Here is a 20,627-nt window from a genome sequence, read left to right on the forward strand (position 1 = left end):
TTCACCTTTCAGTGATACGGGTATTCAGCATTAATGGTGTACTATGTAAGAATACACCTATCCTGCTACTGAAATAAAGTTCGTTGTTATTTACTAATCTTATTGGAGGCCATACAATGCGTAATTGCTAAGTGTACCTCAGGTTAATAAGATCAGAATAATATCGCAGCAGATGAAATGGAAATGTTAAATTGTGAGGCTGGATAGAACTAAGAAGTTAAGACCGAACAGAAAGGTCAACTTCTGGGACATACTGAATTGGTAGCTGTAACCATAATACCTGAGCCATATTCCAGGACTGGTTTTATATATGTCCTATAAGTATGTCTTAAAACCTCAGCGGTTGCTCCCCATTTTATGCCTGTGATTCGTTTCATAAGTCGCAGTCTTGATTCTCCTTTATCTGCAGCATGCTTACATTGCTTAGCCCAGACTAACTTATCATCCAGGATCAGTCCTAGATATTTCGCTTCATGAGTCCTGCTAACAGCCTGATTATCAAGATTCACTCGGAGCTCATGCTGCTTTGTAGAAAGGGTAAATAGTTGCTATACTGTCTTTTGAGTGTTGAAAATCATTTTGTTTTCCTCTGCCCAGCTTCTCAAAATCTTTAAGGTATCAGCCCACTCCTAAAAAAGTTATATTAATCTATTTTTTAAATAAAATTATTAGAATCATTTTGAAGGTCTTCTTGCAGAAATTTCATTACCTTTCAATATAAAATATTCTCATCTCTTAGTCAATATTATTATTGTTAGTCACTCGGTCTTAACAATTATCATAATATTCCCCCAACCAAATACAATTGTTCAACTTCTATTAACGGAGCACTGAACTGAGCTTTAATTTATATCTGTTGCGAATGTTCTCTAAAATAAATTTCTCCTTATCTATTACACAAAGTAACAATTACAATAACACTGAATTAAAGTTGATATTTAATTTTTATCAACAAATTCCAAATTTTTGATGGTTAAATTACTTCTTCTAAATAGCTTTAATATTATTGAACCAAACAAAACATTATTTTAGCTATATTTAAAAATTAAATGAGGAGAAGATGGTTGGGGGTGCGGTCAATGAAAAACACAAATAAGTATGATTAACTTATTTTAATGTGCCGACGTTTCGGCTAGAGTTTCTAGCCTTCTTCAGGGCTAAAAACAAAACAAGATAACAACCCCACAGTAAGTATAGAAAAATAAAAAAATATAAAAAGAAAGTATAAACAGAATATATGTATATATAGTTGAATATATATATAAACAAAATAATTTTACACATACAATGAATAATTTTACAAAATAGAATTAATAAAATGTATACATAGGTAATTGAAAAAGCGGGTACAATAACTTACTTAAGGAAATAAAATAAAAATAAAGTTATATAATGCAAAGAAGTATGAAAATATTAGTTATTATTATTTATTTTCACCCTCCCGTAACGTTTTCTTTATAAAAAACACTTAGTCATTGCTGTAACGGCTTTTTTAATTCTGAGTTTGACCACCATTTGCGCTGTAACCATTAGTCGCTCGATCTTCCAGCGAACAGGTTCGTTTTTATTCTTCTTTTTTTTTTCTTTCCCCTTATTTTCTCCACTTTTATACATTTTCCTTACCCGCGTTATAAGTTTTGTACACTATACTTATAATTTGCCTCTTTATCATCTATTATTGTTACATATATTTTCTTCCTCCACATTTTCATTTTCTTTTCATATTTAAATTTTAAATTAATAATAACTAATATGTTCATACTTCTTTGCATTATATAACTTTATTTTTATTTCATTTCCTTAAGTAAGTTATTGTACCCGCTTTTTCAATTACCTATGTATACATTTTATTTCCCGCTTCTCTCATCACTTCATTTTATTAATTCTATTTTGTAAAATTATTCATTGTATGTGTAAAATTATTCTGTTTATACTTCCTTTTTACATTTTTTTATTTTTCTATACTTACTGTGGTTGTTATCTTGTTTTGTTTTTAGCCCTGAAGAAGGCTAGAAACTCTAGCCGAAACGTCGGCACATTAAAATAAGTTAGTCATACTTATTTGTGTTTTTCATTGACCGCACCCCCAACCATCTTCTCCTCATTTATCATCCACGGTCAAGTATCTCTCATAATTAAAAATTAAATATTTTCCTTTAATTACTTATAATTTAAAGATGTGTTCTACATAAAAGTATTACTAGCATAAGTGTATTATACCATTATGACAGTTGTTAATTTTTTAACTAAAACATTTTAGACAAATTTACTTTTTTTTTTTTAAATGAAACCTTTGCTTGTATTTTTATTGGAAATTGCAAGCCTCAATATCGCTTATAAAATTAATTTATTACTAACTGAAATAAGGAGGTAAGAATTGACTCATATAGCTACGATACAATTCTAAGTTGCCTTGGATAAGAGCTAGGTTTCGTTCTCATATGAAGGACAGAAGGGCTTAAATGCTTAGTTATCTTCAATCAGCTTAAAGTTAAAGTCTCTCTATACTACCTTTAATTTTGTTTATTTCAAATAACTAACCTTTTATTTTCTTCATCAAATCGACTACCCCCGCATGACCAAGTAATAACTTCTGGCACAATTTCGCAGGTATTAAATATAAACTTCAACCCTCTTTTTTTTATTCTGTCAGATCTGCCTGGTAGGCCTTATGTGGTTAATATAACAGTAAGATTTTTTTGTTCAATAATAAAATTATTATAATATATATACACTCACAAACATAATCAAAAATTAAAAAAAAAAAAAATAGTTCTTAAGAGAGAGAAACAAAAGAAAAGTTAAAAACAACTGACATTTATAGATTTAATAAAATAAATAATTCACTTCTAATGAGAATAAAAAGTTAATTTGAGAAAAAGACAAAGAGAAACAATAAATAAAATAGTAGTAATGACAATCTACAGCAACCTGGGCTTCAGTCTTCGAGATGGGATTGGATTAACTGGTTTTTTATCAAGTCTTCTATTGATGACCCTGAAACCTATAAATTTGCGGGTTGCATAATAGAAGCTGATAAGATAAAAATGATGGGCTACTTTGGATTCACAACGTTTTGTTGTTAGGCTCAAAACTTATATATAAATAAATCAGTCCCTATGGTGCTCCTGCCATTAATAAGAGGAAACCTATTGCCAGTGTGCTGCCACCTATAGTCCATCATTTGGATTAAGATAAGAGGATTAACAGCAAGTTGAAATGTTTCCAATTAACTTCAAGTTACCTTGTATCGTTAGCAAATTTATGATGAAAATATTATAGTTACCATATAGGCTCGTGTCCTTTTTTAAGGTTTATCAATAGAAACTTTGATTGGAGCTTTAAAAATTGGGGCATTGGAACTTGCCATTAGTATTTTAATAGCAATGACCTCAACTGGAAAGTTTTTTAAGTTACTCTTGATAAGTGATTTCAACCGCCTGTGAAGCAATGAGTCAACCAAATCAGCAGCTACAGAATCCCTTTATCTCCATTTCTAATACAGGGTTATTAAATATTGTGACAGAACAGGAATGAAATATAAATATAAACAGATAAGTTATTAATGAAACAACTTTATTTCCTTTTAATTTAAAAATTAATCATCAATGAAAATAATCTTTTTTTTTCTTTTCTTAAATGCCCTACCAAGTAAAAAAAGTCTTATTTTATAATATAAATGCGTACAATTAACAAATATTCAATACAAAATTATAATACAGGATAACATTAATAAATCTCATAACACTTATAGACGAAACATAAAAATATAACGAATGGTTTAGAAATTGATGTTCCTCTCTGAGCTAACACAAAAGTTCAAATGACCATTACCATCATTTGCCGTTGGCAGTGTCTCGTCTTCTTCCTGTGCCAAAGCATAGAATTCAAAGTTAATCATAGAATAATAATAAAAAACGTAAATATATATAATAATAATAATAAATACTGACTGGTGCTGAAAAGAACTGTTCGATGATATTAGAGCACTTCTGGTAGACCTGTTCATTTTCGTGATGTTGTAACATTTCGATCTTTTCAAGACCTCCACATTCTTCAATCATTATCGCTACCCTTTCGACCTCGCCAGTTTTTTCAGCTGCCTGTAAAACCAAAAATTAATACCTTAGAAAACTTGTTGAAAATAACTAATATAACCATCAATCATATAAAACCATACCAATTAATAAATTGACAACTAATCAACTAGGAGTATAGTTGAGAACTTTGAATGGCAAATCTAGCAGAGAGCACTTTTTATTCCTATATGCTTTTTCTGACAGTGAAGACAATTTTGCTTTATTCCAAATAGGAAAATTATTAGCCATGAAATAACTACAAAATGTCTTTAAGTGACTTAATCCCAAATCTTTGGACATAGTAGCTCAGCGAGTTGATCACCTTACCAACCTTGAAACTACAGCAGCGCTGGTTCGATTCCAGCCTGGGTAAGTCGACTTTTACCCCACCAATGAAAACTTGACCCTCACACTCAAGTAGGTTGGTTATCAGTAGGATAACTCCCTCCTTCCCACGTATCAGGTAGGAGGGAAGGTAAAGGAAAAAAAAATCCTGTTGGATAAAACTGTAAATATACTTTGTTAAATCCATTGCTAAATGAAATAACAAGTGCTTCCTTATGATTTCATTTAGCAAAGCCCTTTTTGTTTTTAATTATTGACTAAACTACAGTTTTCACTAAACCTAATTTCACTTGTCAACTAACTCTCTCATTTTTTGTTTCCAGCGTAATAGCATTCCAGTTTTCATAAACCATACAAGATAGAACATTTTTATCACGCATTTCCATTACACATAACATTAGAAAGTAGAGAAAGAAAGAAATTTGACTCGTATTGGATGTCAATGTTTTAGCGAAAAGACTATATCCATTAATGTCAGATCACACACTTCCTTTTCCATCTTCTCCTTTTTTAATTAATTTGACAGCTTTATTTTTCAATTAAATTTATTTTTTAACAGGTTAAAAACTCAATTTAATATTTTGCAGCAACTTGACTCAGAATTGACTAAGGCTCACTGCTCATTGGCTAACAAAGTGACTTCAAACAGCAACTGCCTATAGTTGAGGCCTCCAATTGTAAATCATAGTAACTGAAATTTGATAACAATTGAAATTTTAGGCATCACCAGTTTTTTGAAGGATAATTCATAAATTTTTGAAAGAATCTTTAGGAACTTTGATTTTTTAATAGAATGTTTATTTCAAGTAATTGTGACTACTGGCCAAACATTAAGCATAGCAAACAATTATTTTGACATGGTATAAGTTTATATTCTGTCAGTTACCATGTTTTATAACCTAACACCACAATTTATAAAACACAACAGATGGAGTTCAGTATCAGTAGAGTCAAAAACTTTACTTTGTACAATATTATACAAAACCAAAAAGTGATTTAGCAATAAGAATGCTACCACTGAAAAATATATTTTGTATTAATATCTGGCAAGCAAAAATACGTTCATTTTACCTGAAGTAAATTTGAAAGACCATCAAGAATGACAGTAACAGTCTTCCAATCTTGGCTGTCTAACAGAGCACACATGGGCGGGATAGCTCCCACTCGAACGACGGTCGCTAGCTGCTCCAGGCTGCCACCGGACGTCAGGTTGGTGATGGCCCATGCTGCCTCTTTCTGCGATCGATAGTCTCCCTTTTTCAGGACATCGAGTAGGGGCGTCAATATTCCATTATTAATAACGTGTTCTATCTGCTCTGTATTACCAGCGGTGATATTTGAAATAGTCCAAGCAGATTCTTTGATTATGTTTGCCTTTGTATGTTGTAATAAAAGGGCCAATTGTTGTAAACCACCCGCAGCGATGATATAATCAGTCTAAATAATAGAAGTACGGTGTAAGTAACTATAACAAATAACTCTACAATTAAGAAAAATAATATGGAACAAACCTGAGAATCGTTCCCAGTGACAATGTTGCCAACCGTCCTTAGAGCGGGTGTTAAAACGGACACTTCACTGCTCATTAGCAGCTGCACCAGCCGAGGAACTACACCGCTATCGATTACTGCCTGTATTTTATCATTTGGTCCGTCGGTTAAATAAGACAAAGCCCAGCAGGTATCAGCTAAAACATTTTAATTATTTCACAGGTCAGCAAGAAAACAATTTCCATTTCTGTGTTTATATTTTAACATGTAATTTTAATTCTAGACATTGAATTATAAACAAAGAAAAATTAGAGCTATTTTATTTAACGACAAACCTACATCATGCTGTGCATTTAGTTTCATCATGGAATTTAATGAAATTAGTTACAATTCCAAACAACCATTTATTTTCAAGATACAACAGCTCTCCCGAAGATAATTTTCCCCGAAAGTAAAAAATTATTACGTTAATTTTATCTCTTATTTTGTGAAACATTGCCAGAAATATTACAACAATAGACAATCGCGTAGAAGCAATTTCAAGTAACTTTGGTTGGCTTTTCATTTCAGAAATATTAGAACTATAGACAATTGCGTAGAACCAGTTTTAAGTAACTTTGGTTATATCTGGTTTTTATATATTATATTCATACTTTGTATTGTAATTTAATTTAATACAACTTAAGTAGTTTCCTCCCCCCAAAAAAATTCTATCCCATTCCAGTTGTCAATATTTTTTGTTATCTGCTATCTCAAAGAGAACCATTGAGCCTACACTACTATTCTAATGGGCTCAAACAAAAGCTAATTCAATTTACTAATTTGTTTATTGACATGATTATTGTTACAGAATATTTTAGAAGGTAATTAAAAAATGAGAAACAACAATGAAAATTGTTAACATTTTAGGAAAAATAGAAATCAAAATTTTTGTTGACCAGTCATATCAATTAAAGCCATTAAAAGTAATAACTAAAAAATAAAACATATATAATTACTTATGACTTCGTTATCCGAATAATTCAAAAGTTTGCAGAGGTAAGGCAGGCATATTTTGACCATGTGAAATGGAGGGGGAGGATTTTTGTTTCGGCACAGGTTGGACAAGCTCCACACGATGTTTCGAAGAAATGATACCTAAAACAACAGACATTCTTTATTAATTTTAAAAATTTACTAATACACAAGTTTCAACTAAAGTAAAACATATCTTTAAAAAGGGATAGATTTAAACAGAAGAGAATGAGAAAGTTAAATTAAGTTCCACGTTTTAAGTTAAATTAAAAAAATAAAATAAGTTCAAAATAAATTAACGTGCAAAGGTATAAAGAAACAATTTTAATTGACACATATAACAGAAAAAGTAAGAAAACAAATTACAGTGTAATCTCAGTAATCGCAACTAATTGTTCCAGGGGGGTGTTCAGATTACAGAAAGTATTAGGAAAAAAAGTAAACAATATGAATGTATGTAATTATTTTAAACATATTTCATTGCAACTTTCAGTTTCAAATTTTCAAAAAATTGGTTTCTTTTGTATTGTCACTAAGTCATGATTTAATTTGTTAAAGAGATAACATTCTTCATTTATAACTGAAAAAAGTATAATAAAACATACTCTTTGTATGGATTTAATTAAAATGAGATAAAAAATTAGTATTATACATATTTCAACTATTAATTAAATTAGTTTTTGTTAGAATCAAATGATTAAACATTAGATATTATGTATTTCAGATTCATATCAATTTTAACTAAATATATAATGAACGCTTCTATAGGAGTTTACCTGAGAGGTAACTACAGGTAGTCTATTGCCTGATATCGAAACTATAAAAATTTCTAATTTTGACTTAAAAATGTCCTTTACACATGTGAACTTTTATTTGAAAACAAAAATGTTATTGCCTACTGAGCTTTCTAAAAATAAATAGTTTTTTTTTTATTTATTATTATTATTTTTTTTTTGCGACAGTTTGAACTACCATCATTACACTGTACTAGTAATTTAATTTATTTAGTGATATTTTGGAATTGACAAATATAAATATAAGGGATAAGCACAATTAAATTCTTACACTTGTATCTGGTTTAATCAACTCCAATAAAGCAGGCATAGCCAAGCACTCAAGAACCATGTCCCTTGCTTCTGACCCATCACCTGCAATATTTCCTAGAGCCCAAACCGCTTGCTCGGCAACGTGCGGGTAGGGAGACGATAGGAGAGATACCAGTTTTGGAATGGCGCCACCTTTTATCACAGTCAGAGTTTGGGACGAGGTTCCCGAAGCCACATTTGTTAGGGCCCAAGCGGCTTCAAATTGTAATGAAGGGCTAGAAGCAAATAGTTTATTAATTATAACCAAAAATTGTTGAAAACAGCAAATAAATTACATAACTCCTTCAGACCTAGATTCCATCATATTGGACAAATCTTTACAATACTACAATTAAGTTAACTATTAACTACCAACAGGCAGAAGGCAGGTGTGCCATTAATTTTAGTTTTCTGAACCAGTGAATATATAATCATATCAGTATGAGCTAGACTCTGTTAGTTAGATACCCTCATCATGGAGAGATCAAGGAAGAAAGAAAATTGATGAAAAAAAGTTATATATATATTTCTAATTTTAGCAGACATTTTTAATCTCAATAATAAAAAAAAAAAGAAAAAAGATTGGAATAAGAACTTAAAGAAATGAGACTGGATGGCAAACATATTTCCATCGTTTGATAACAACAAAAATAATATTAGAGTTTCAGACAATCAACAAAACGAATATAGAAATTGAGAACAATGTTAAGTATTTTCAATTAATAAATTGAAAAAGGCAGACATTTTTTATGACTTTCATAACACTTCATTTCAATTTTTATTACTTTTTTTTTTTTTCCTCTTCATTAAATATATATGAAACATACAAGTAAACCAGGCTCAAAAACTGTAACTTGTATGAAACTGAAATTAGCTATCAAAGCTTAGGACTTTAAAGTAACTTTTCTCATAATCAGAAGTGTCACTTTATATCATTCATTTTACTCAAACTAATCATATAAATGTAAAATCAGGTCGTCTTCAACATCAACAAGGTTTTATTCTGGCTGAAATATTCAGAGGGCTTTAATCAATAATTCTCAAAAACTTCCTCTCAATATATATATATATATATATAAATAATCATCCCTAATTGTTGAGGGATAATGAAAAATGAATTAACATTAACTATGGAAGAATTTTATAATTAACTAAGGAGGTAATAAATATTATTATATGTTTGTTATTGTTAAGGCAACAGCTTATCAAAACTTTTTCACTGTTATCATAACAACCATGGAATGAAGGAAACATAGTAATAGTAGTACGTTACACGTATACAAATGGAAATATAGTGAGAACAAAAAGTAAGCAGTGCAGCCTAGCAGCTCGATGAGCTTAAGGTATATAGATTCTAGGAATCTGAGTAAGCTTGAGAAATTAATCAGCTCATACTGTTTGGAATCTACAACCCGACCCACCCCAAACAGTACGAATCTCAAACCCACAAATTGGACACACCAGCATATAATGTGGTATGCTGTCTCATCCTCTGTGCTGCAGAATCTGCATAAGGGTGACTCAGTAAGCTTGAGGTTAAACATACGTTTATAATGTCTAAGGTGACCTGTATAGAGACACTCAGCCCCGGCACCATTCAATGCTGACTTTATTAATGCATGAGAGTTTGTTGAGTGCTACATAGCAGTCTTCAACAACTGAGGATTGTGTTACGGGGTGTTGTGATGTGCATATTAGATTTTTTTAAAAATAAAAGTGATATGATTAAATGACTGTAACTAAAAATTATCAGACAAATGTAACAGTTTTTTTCATTTTGTAAATGTTTATTAAAAATGATTCCCTAAGTATGAGCCACAACTCCACGGGGTGCCGCGAAGTATTTAATTAAACAATTCGGCAAGTTTCTTGGTATTTCTAATTTTTGTGCCAAAAATCGTGTATGCTGACAAAATTCCAAGAATATAGCAGCTTTCGAGTCTTTCATTTTCTTTCTAATCCGCATCTTTTAGAATGGCTAGTGCACAAGCATTTAGTCACTAAATAGTACGAAAATAGTATGTCTTTAATTTTTCACTGCTAAATGGGTAACCGCTTTAAAAAAAAAAGTTTTCTAATTTTTCAAGAAAGTCAAAAATTTATAAAAAAAATTTGATGTATTAAGGGTACCACGGAAAAACTCCGATTATTTAGGGAGCCACAAACAAAAAAGTATTGGGAATCTCTGGTATATTAGTATTTTGTTCACTAGCACATAAAACCCAATATCCAATTAAATGCATATGGTACAACTCCTAAAATACTGCTTACAAAAGTTTGAAAAAAAAAAAAGGTTTTTTTTTTTAGATAATGTTTAGCCTACAAAACATAGATTTTTCCAAAGAAGAACCAGGTCCAAAAGGGTTTAAATTTCAACAAAATTAAATTAATTAACAAGTTTTCATACTTGTGAGAATATGATAAGAATTCAATACATCGAGGCACGAGCCCAGAATCAATGAGGGTATCAATGGGTGGATTTTTTTCTCTACTTAGTGTCTTACGTGCAGACTGGGTTGCGATGAATTGTAGCTGTTCATCATTGCTATGCATACCTGAAAGTTACAAAATTAATTAATGTACTAAAGCATAAAAGATCAGATAAAATTCCAATATCATTGCTCCACCTTACCAGCAGTTATCTCTTCGATAGTTGTTAACATCCTGGAATTGTTGTCGTGAAGGGGACTGACCGGTTCGTCAATACTTGACATATTTCTCCTCTTAAGCAATTGCTCATCTTTTTTAGCTTTCCGTAGTTCAATGCTGACTTCATTCCGCCTCCTTCGCATTTCCTTAAAAAATAAATAAAAATTAATAACATTTCATCGAAGAAACCCAAAAAGTATAGAGAGATAAATGACTTCATACCTCTGAATCTTTACCCCTGTTCTTAAATTTCCTAAAACGGCTTGGAACGTCATTTTCTTGAGAAGGCATTTTGAAATTAAGAGCTGAAATATAAAACAATATAACGATTAGAATAAATACCTGATAAATATAGAAACATTAAAATTAATATCTATATTAATGAAGTTGACCTTTTGTTAATATAAGAACTTAGTGAGAGAGGGAGTGGGAAGCTGACCTTATGTTAATATAAGAACTTAGTGGGAGGGAGAGAAAGAGGGTAACTGAAGAAAGATGAACTGCAATTAACAAAAATTATATTCACTGAGCTCCAATATATCAGCCTTAAGTTCAAACCTTTAATTTAAAATATATAAATATATATACACACACACACCGCACACATATAGAGCAGGAAGGTTGAGTGGTAAAGGTACTATGCTACTAACTCCAAGGGCCCATGTTCGAATCAACCTGTGACAGATAATTATTTATTCTGTTACAATAGTCGTGAGTCAACCCTCAGGGTTTGGGAGCCCTCCAGCCTCATAACATGGGTACCCTTAATTGAGGAAAAATCTGGCGGTCTAGCATAATTCAGACCAAATCACTTCCTTGCTTAACTATTGCTCTAGTAAAAGTACTCTCTTATGGAGTACTGAGCCTCTGACTCTTAATGGTTAGTGGTAACTCATGGTTAGGAGGGGTACAGCTTTATTTTATCAAATTCAATTAAAAATGTAATAGGAATACTCATGATACTGTCTTAACTGTAAAATGTTTTACCATGATAAATGTTATAAGTATAGGATTGTGAGCAGCCCTATTTTAAGTCATGTTAAATGTAAGAGGTCTGCGGATTTTCAGAGCAACTTGTTTTATAACCTTTCCTTCCAATCTTCATCTTATTTATTAATTCTAAGTTTTGATTAAACTAATTTATTACAACATTCCTAAACTGAGTGAAAAGTGTAAGTTTTTCCACTGAATGCCTTGTTGAACTTCTAACTTGTGAGGTAGAGAATTAAGATGAGATAATTGGCAACTGTCATTACATTACTATCATTATTGTCATCCATTGCTTAATTAGTTATAAAAACATAATAAAACAAACTACAAGCAAGTAACCTAACACAACAAACAAAATAGTGACGAGCTAAGCTGGTCTGTTGCATAATATCATTCTACATTTAAGAGAGCTATTAACAGACTCCCAACCATGATATATAGTTTTAACATATTGAAGGCATTCTAATGCTGCCATTGGAGCAGTATGATAAGCCAACACACATAACATCAAGCCACAATTTTGGTAAAATTCTGATTTTATTTCACATCAAGACCACCAATAAAATAAATTTCCAGAATACTGGCTAGAACATGTTGAAAATCTCAAAGATGGCCCTTCCATCTAACCTTAGTTGGCATGAGAAAATATGGGTGGGAACACGAAGTCAGTTGTTTGCCTAAGTTGAAATTCTTAAGAAATCTGGATTAAAATTGTAATTTTCTCAAATATTCCACATATAACCAAAATGGTGAGCAATATGAAGTTTTTATCTTCTAAAGATTAAGAAATTCAGGTACAGCTAAATTCTAACTAGGCTAAAAAAAAAAAAGTCATTATCGACAAAATCATGTAACAATAACATACTATTATAACATGGTTTTATTACAAGTTTTAGTAGAACCAAAATTCTTAATTAATCAATAATGATTCAATAAAATTAAAAAATATAATTTTTCTTCTAAAGTTTTATTAATTTCAAGAAGAGAACTTCTTTTTGCAATTCATATGACAAAGTAAAAAACTTGGAATAAACTTATACTTTTAATAAGAACTTGACAAAGATTATCAGCGTGAACAAATAGACAAAGTTTTATCTTCCCATTTACCCAGATTTGGAAAAACACATTAGGCTCAAGCTTCGATAGATTGTATCTAAAAATTAAATATAAATCCATTATATTATCAAGTGAACAGGGATTAGATTTTGGTAACAATTGACGAGTTCAAAAATACTTGTTAACTACTCAATTGCACAAAACTCAAGAAGAATACAATGTATTTATGCATTATATTATTGATTTTTTTTTTTTATTATATATTTTCATTTATTAGTATTTTTTTTTTTTTAAGCAATCAACTTAGTCTTTACTGTTTTAAATTTTTATTCATCTTCTTGATTTTATTATTTTAATCAAACTTCTAGCTTTGTAATTAAATTTATACTAAGCTAATGTACCAGCAATCTGAATCTAGCTTCTTTATCAACAATGGTCCCTAGGTCATTCACAGCTAGTTGCAGGACTGATCTTATTTTAATTTAAAGATTGGATGATACAAGAACATCATAAATCTCTTATGTTCAATAAAAAAATACTTTCAAACCTGACAAGTAAAAAACAAGTGATTATGATAAGTCCTTTTATAAAAAAATATGTAATATTGAAGAAACACATCATACCGTAGATTATTTAACAAAATGTATTCATTAAAATCTGAGACTAAATTATTACAATTGAGCCATAAGTAATAAAAAAGGATATGATAATACTAACTTAAATACATAACAAAATGTATATAAATTTAAATTCAAATGATAAACACCAATCAAAAAAGTTTTAAATAATCTTCAATGGCACAATTAATATTTCAAAATGGCTGGACTAAAATTGAGATATAACTATTGAATCTTTTCTCTTCAAATTTAGGTTTGTAGAAATGTAGAATAAAACAACGGGAGTGCAGAATAACACCTGCAATTGCATCATAAATTATGAATATAATTTTAAATATTAAAATGAAAAATGATCAGAAAAACTCCTAGCTTTTCCAATAAGACATCGTCTTTGACATTTTATCTTTCCTTTGTTCTGAACTCAAAATCAATTGAATGTACTTGTAATAAGAATCTTATCACATCACAAAACATGTAATCAAACTACAGAAAAACCATAAATATGCTATATATTTATACTTAGAAATACCAACCAGAATTAAAATCAATTAGGGCTGGGACAATGAATTAGTGAAAATCATTTATAACTTGATTTAATTCCAATAGATTCTACATCATTCAAGATTTCATAGGATAATATTCTAAACCTATATCAAAACCAAAAGTATATTGCAGAATATATTTATATTTTATGCCTCTTGCAACAAAGTATAATGAACATATCATTAGGCGCCAAAACACATTAACATTACGACTGATTTAATATTTAGATGACGTTAAAAACAAAAGAACTTAATGTTAACGATCAGGGGAATACGGTTCAATTCTAAATTGAATGTTTTCATCAATAACATTTACCTTAAAATATGTGCTAAGTTAAAACAGGCACAACTACAACCTGCGGCAACTCCTCAAGAAATGGCCGTTGAAGTTCAAAAAACTGCTGGCTTATGACCCCTTAGTGGCTAAAAAAAAAAATAAAACATACAAAAAATTACTTTACTTCTCCAAGCCAAAATCAAATATAAAAATATTTTTTAAAAATATTATTAAACTTCGTTCTATAAACGTAGTCCGAAATATTTTTCCATGAGATTATATGCAGGTTATTGTAAGTATATACATACATATGAGTACTTTAGATAAAATTTATAAATATAAAAACGGAATTGATATTATTTAAAATTAAGTTTTATATTAATAAAAATCAATTTTAATTTATTCATTGATGTTAATTTTTGTCATACGTTTTTAAATAGGTTGATCAAGATCTCGAGTGGGTTGACGGTTACGCGGTGTATAATGCTCTAACATTTCAAATATCCCAATAATTTACATTTAATTTCGTTGAGCGATGATATACTGTAGTATTAATTGTAATTTTACATAATTTTCTTCTGGTGTAAATAATCGAGGTCATTAAGTTGCCATTGAGTGACGTTACGTCCAACTTGTTCTTATCATTAATATTTTTGATTAGTTAATGTTGATTTGTGTAAGTTGATATAGCAATGCCTAGAAAAGCATCAGAGGATAAAGCAGCACCGAAAGCTAAACCAAGACAAAAGAAGGCCAATGGCTACAAATTTCCTGAGAAACTTCCCACTGGTGAACTACTTAAGGACAGGGCTAAAAAAGAATGGGTACTAGGACATTCTATTGGGCAGGGTGGATTTGGTGAAATATATTGTGGTAAGAAATTAGAAATTTACTATCTTTAAATTTGTTTTTACCTTGAGCTGTTTTCCTTAGAAATTATGTTACAAACCTTATGTTATAAGACAGCTAATCTTCATTGCTCACTTCGGTTTTGTTTTATCAAAACAGCCTTGTTCAGCTTCAGATTTTTTGTATTTGTTACTGTGCAACATATTTGTTATCATATCATTGTCAATTTTTTTGTAATGTTTAATTTTGAAATTGAGCTGCCTTTATTTCAGGCAAGCTCTTTCTAAAGTTTCTTTATTGAAGTGCCATTTCTCGTTACTTTTTAAACTTTTCAGTTGTGAGTTTGTATTGTTGTGGTGCTATTAATAAGAAATTCACTATGGCACCAAAGGATGCCATGTTTTCACTTCAGCTATAGAAGTGTTAGGTGACACCCTACATGGTTATCTCTTCATAATTTATTTATTTACAATAATTAGTCTTTGAAAATAAAATGTTAAATTGTTATCTGCCTGACTCCTGAGGCTAACTTCATTTCTGTGAAATTGGTACATTTCTAATGGGTGATAAGCCCAGCTACCAGAGGTTCCATATCCTTGGAACAACTGCCCCTCTTAATATTTAGGTCGCTTGCGAGGAAGCGAGACTGGGCCTAATTTCAACTATTTAAATGAGGATAAGACGTAGCTGTTATTAGAACTGGACCGTTTAATTCTACATTAACGTGCAGAGTTTAATCTAAATTGTACAATAACATGCAGAATTTAGTCTAAACTGTTTACCTGCAACCTAACAATCGATAGCGAAGGGATTATTGTATCATCAGTTATATCTTCCTCGTGAAAAGCAAGAAGCTCAATAGTATCATTCCTGTCTACATTAGTTCTAGTTGATTAGCCTTTATTACCTTTGAAATCTAGAAGACACATTTCTAGTTGATTAGAAAATTGTGGACACAATTTTTTCTGTATTTCTTTTAAATATGTTTGATTCACTTGAGACCACGCTTTACACATATTTTTGGCAGCTTCTAAAATATTATACTTTTTCCAATATTCTCTCAGGGTGGGACCACCTTCTTGCCCCATAGCTTTAATAGCAACAGCAAATGTCATTTGTAAGTAATATAACTTAAATGGAGCAGTTACTCCTTGGTCCGCAGGTCGAAGTAAAAAGACATGCTGTTTGGAGGAAAATGAACCGCTCATACATTTTCATTTAATTCGGCTAACTTTTGAGGGTCCCCTGATACATAATTTAGTAAAATTAATACCCTAAACACCAAATTACATTGAACACAGTACTTCTCTACTGTGGGGACAAAGTGGCTTTCAAACCATTCTAGAAAAAATGTAGCTGTAACCGAACCTTTTTTATTTGATTTCCAAATCACTGGAAAAGAGTTTTTATCATAAGCTTTCATAGCTATGGGGTTAGCAGTGGGTAGACAGCAAGGGGTTTCATTCTAAAATCTCCTGTTGCATTAGACCCTAGCAATATCATTAGTATGTCTTTTGACATCTTCATTAGAGGCATCGATTTGTCTCCTTTTAATAAATAAGTTTTTGCTGACATTTTTTTCCAGAATAGTCATCAAAATTAAATATTTATTGGGAAGCATGATTTCCTTCTTTAATTAAATCTCCTAACATTTTTGGAAAATTCTTTACCACTTCCTCATTCACACTCGCAACTTCCCTTTGCAATGATATATAGTTGAGCGAATACCTTTTTTTGAAACGGTAGAACCATTCTTTACTAGCACAGAACGTTTCTTGACTATCTTTAGGAGTTTCTTTCCCTCGACTCTTCACAAACTCAACTGCCCTACTTTGAATAATTGTTAACTCCATGGAGAAAGCACTATTTATTTATGTATATATACATATACACTATTTATTTCATTTAGCAATTTCTGTTTGTCTATAATTATTGTTTGAACAGAAGTTCTTGGTAGACCTATTTTTTTTCCGATTTCCATTTTGGATAACCCTCTATCATTTAACTTGATAACTTTATTTTTCCTTTCAGCGTTTCCAAGGAGGAGCAGCTAAGGGGACACTCATTTTGTTTATAATATGCTATTAGTTATCACCCTTCCCAATTGAAGAAACTATTCACTCAAATTGAGTTGTGATTGTTTCGAGGAAAGCCGTGATTGTATTCATGCATGTTCCTGACAATATAGAAAATATCTTACCCTTACCCTACATCTCTTTCTTTCCATAGTTTTTTCTTTTTTCGATTAATTTGATATCTCTTTTTCTCATTTAAATTGATTTTTGAACAGCTTCACTCGATCGATTAAAATATTCAATTATGTCTGTGAAGTGAAGTAACTTTGAATTCTCCCTGACGTTTGACAGGAACTGCCTATACAAAGAGAGGGTTGAGGTTTAGCTATAAAAACATCTATAATTACAAGAACCCCATTGCGATTACTGAAAATTTTTTTCTCTTGTATGGGTCAGAAGTTGTCCAACATGAAGGTAGTCCAAATGACTACAGCAAAATAATTTTTTTCTATTTTTGTTTTGAATTTGATTATTATCATATAATATATATTTGATGTTATTATGTTTAATTATGTTTTATTTCTATACTTTTTTTTAAATGAGAGCAGTATTGATCCATTTGATTTGTTCTTTCTTTGCAGCATCCTCGACCACAAGCACTTGTAATAGTAACCAGGCGCACCCTTACGTTGTCAAAATTGTAAGTTTGACTTATTCAGATTATATTTTTATTAATTCATTTTTTATTTTTATTTATTTATTTTTTTAAATAATTAAAGGAGGAAGATCAAAAATGTGCTAAGTCCACATGTGAGATAAAATGAGTTATTGTTTGAAAAGAGTTCTGTTTATTCTCACAATAATTTTAAAATATGAGTCAAAAGTGCTCACTTTAAGGATAATAGCTACTTTCCCCTCTCATGTAGTTTGCTGTGCATGTGTGTTTTTTATTCCTATTGGCCAATTAAAAAAGAAAACAAAAAACAATAATAATATTTTAGAAAATTATTTAGTTCTCACAATTTTGAACCACTTAATTACATTTGTTATATTAGTTGTATTTTTTAGGAACCCCATGAAAATGGACCTCTATTCGTCGAGAAGAATTTTTATATTAAAATCGCTAAACCTGATGACAGTAAGTATTTTAATTTTTATTTACTGATTAACAAGTCTTTAAATTAGACAGTTATTTATTATTAGTTTTTGACAATAGTTCAAAAGTGGAAAAATGAAAAGGGTTTGAAAATCCTCGGGATTCCAACTTTCTATGGATCTGGTTCTCACGACTTCAAAAATGAAAAATACAGGTTCTTAGTTATCCAAAGATATGGCGCTGATCTCTGGAATTTGTTTTTGAAAAATAAAAGGCGATTTCCTCCAGCTGCTGTTTATAGATGCGCAGTTCAGATTGTAAGCATATTATTTTGTAATAAATTAAAATTAATGATAAAATCAACATATAAAAGTATAAGTACTTAAATGATTTTATTTCACTTTATTTCAATAAAGAATAAAGGAAATAAGTTTGATATCTATTCTAGAATGTCTTGATGATGATAAAGGCAACTTTGGATTCCTTTTGCCCACCATTTCTATTTTATTCAATTTTTGGTTTGTTTGTTGCATGCTATTTTAATTGTTTTTCCCTTCAATTTCTTATTGTGTAAGAAACTGAATATAATGAAATATGGAGTAGTGGTCTGTACCATATCTGATTGTGATTTGTTAATAGAGTAAAAAAAAAATGATTGAACTTAATCTTATCAAATTTCGTTTAATAACAACCCTTTTTAAAAGAAAAATCTGTAAATTTACATGTTAATTTTTTTTTTTTTTATGTGGGGGAAGAGAGTATCTCAGTGGTAAGGCGGTGTTCAATTAACTCCTAGGACCAGGGTTCAAATTCAGCTGCAACAGATAATTATTTATTCTGTTATTGTTGCTATGAGTAAACCCAGCCCTTGGGGGCCCTCTGGGGTCCACCCTGCCGCATAAATTAGGTATCCTTAATTGGGGAAAAATCTGACAGTCGTGTATGATCATGAATAAATCACCTCCTTGTACAACCGTTGTTCAATAAACAGTACTCAACTCCTGACCCTTTATGTGTTGTAGCGGAACAGATTTTAATTGTTTATATACATTTCACTTAAGTCCTGTAGGAAGGAAGATGGCTCGCTACTGTCCAGAAAGGAAGAAATTCGCAATAGATGGTCCCGATATTTCAGCACTCTCCTAAACGAAGGTGTTGAAGAGTCGGAGACAGCTCATGACATGCACGACGATTTGTATCCCCCTGATTCACCAACATCTGATGATGTCGTGGATACCCTCAGTCGCCTTAATAACAATAAAGCACCAGGAGAAGATGGAATAACAGCTGAGTTTCTCAGTTATGGCAGCAAGGAAATTCATAAAGTTCTGTATGATATTATCCTAACCATTTGGATCGAGGAAAGAATCCCAGAGGAATGGAAGATGGGCATAATAACACCGGTTCATAAGAAAGGAGATATTTTGGAGTGCATCAACTACCGCGGGATTACCCTCCTTTAGTGTGCCTGTAAGGTTTCTCCTTATAGCGTTCATTACATGAAGCTACGTCCATTTGCTGAAAGGGAAGTAGGAAGATACTAGGCGGGATTCAGGGGAGAAAGATTAACAGTTGACCAGATGTTCAGCCTAAGGACTATTTTGGAGAAATCTATGGAGTACAGGATAATAACACATCATCTGTTTGTCGATTTCAAGAGTGCCTACGACAACATTAAAAGGTCCAAGCTATATGAAGCACTATACGGTCTTGGAATTCCTCCCAGACTAGTGTGCCTAATGAGGATCACAATGGATGAGGTGAAATGCTCAGTTCGGATTCAGGGAGACCTCTAACCAGAATGAGTCCAGAAGGGGGGTGGGGCAGGGCAATGGCCTCGCATGTCAATTGTTTAATCTGGCCCTCGAAAAGGTAATTAAGGATTCTGGAATACTAGCGTTTGGAACAATCATTGACAGGCTGGTACAGGTTGCTGGGATTTGCCAATGACTTGGACCTGGTGGTGAGATCCTTTCAGGTGCTGATGGAGGCATTTCTGAGGCTAGCTCAAGCAGCAGAAGCAATGGGCATGATGGTTAACCAGATAAAAACTAAATTCATGCAAAAGGTTGCTGGACTGTAGGCTCCATCAGACCTGAGGAAGAGGCAGGCCAAGGCTGTGATGGGAGGATGCCGTAACCAGGGATTCCAGGGAACTTCTGAGCATCTGCAACTGGAGAACGGCCGCACAAGACCGACATGGCGAAGGCTCATTGAGAAGGCCAAGGTCCAAATTGGGCTGTAGTGCCACAGATAGATAGATTCACATTTCAATGAACCTTTTTTTTTTTTTTTTTGCAAATTAATATGTAAAATACAATAGATTGTATATTAATTTTTATAATAATTGAACAGAAAAATAGCTAACACTTCAATGATAAATAAAATAAGTCAGTTATAATAATAAAATAAAATTAATGTTGCTTTATTTAAACTAAGCATTGTCTATGTCAGTGATTCCCAAAGTGGGTGGGCACTGCAGCGATTCAGGGGGGCAGTGATGAATAACTACTAGCTGTCACG

General features: G+C 31.4%; 2 protein-coding genes across 2 annotated transcripts in view; one reads left to right on the forward strand and one right to left on the reverse strand.

Moving 5' to 3' along the window:
• Positions 1-3,555: 3,555 nt before the first annotated feature.
• On the reverse strand, positions 3,556-14,360 carry Pen (Pendulin). The gene is made up of 10 exons (XM_014415511.3): positions 14,184-14,360; positions 10,885-10,967; positions 10,646-10,808; positions 10,421-10,568; positions 7,994-8,249; positions 6,913-7,051; positions 5,936-6,111; positions 5,496-5,861; positions 3,954-4,103; positions 3,556-3,868 (listed from the first exon to the last, which is right to left on the reverse strand). Exons 2-10 carry the CDS (start codon positions 10,951-10,953, stop codon positions 3,782-3,784), a joined length of 1,554 nt encoding a protein of 517 aa, XP_014270997.1. The 5' UTR covers positions 10,954-10,967; positions 14,184-14,360; the 3' UTR covers positions 3,556-3,781.
• A 197-nt stretch (positions 14,361-14,557) lies between these two features.
• Positions 14,558-20,627, forward strand: part of ball (ballchen) — a 13,084-nt gene continuing 7,014 nt past the window's right edge. Inside the window, exons 1-4 of the mRNA XM_014415513.2 lie at positions 14,558-15,017; positions 17,650-17,708; positions 18,077-18,146; positions 18,225-18,421. Coding sequence (XP_014270999.1) covers positions 14,837-15,017; positions 17,650-17,708; positions 18,077-18,146; positions 18,225-18,421 — 507 coding nt within the window. The 5' untranslated portion in view covers positions 14,558-14,836. The remainder of the gene's footprint in view (positions 15,018-17,649; positions 17,709-18,076; positions 18,147-18,224; positions 18,422-20,627) is intronic.

Source organism: Halyomorpha halys, unplaced genomic scaffold (genome assembly GCF_000696795.3).
Source record: "Halyomorpha halys isolate HHAL.00 unplaced genomic scaffold, Hhal_1.1 Scaffold102.1, whole genome shotgun sequence".
NCBI lineage: Eukaryota > Metazoa > Arthropoda > Insecta > Hemiptera > Pentatomidae > Halyomorpha > Halyomorpha halys.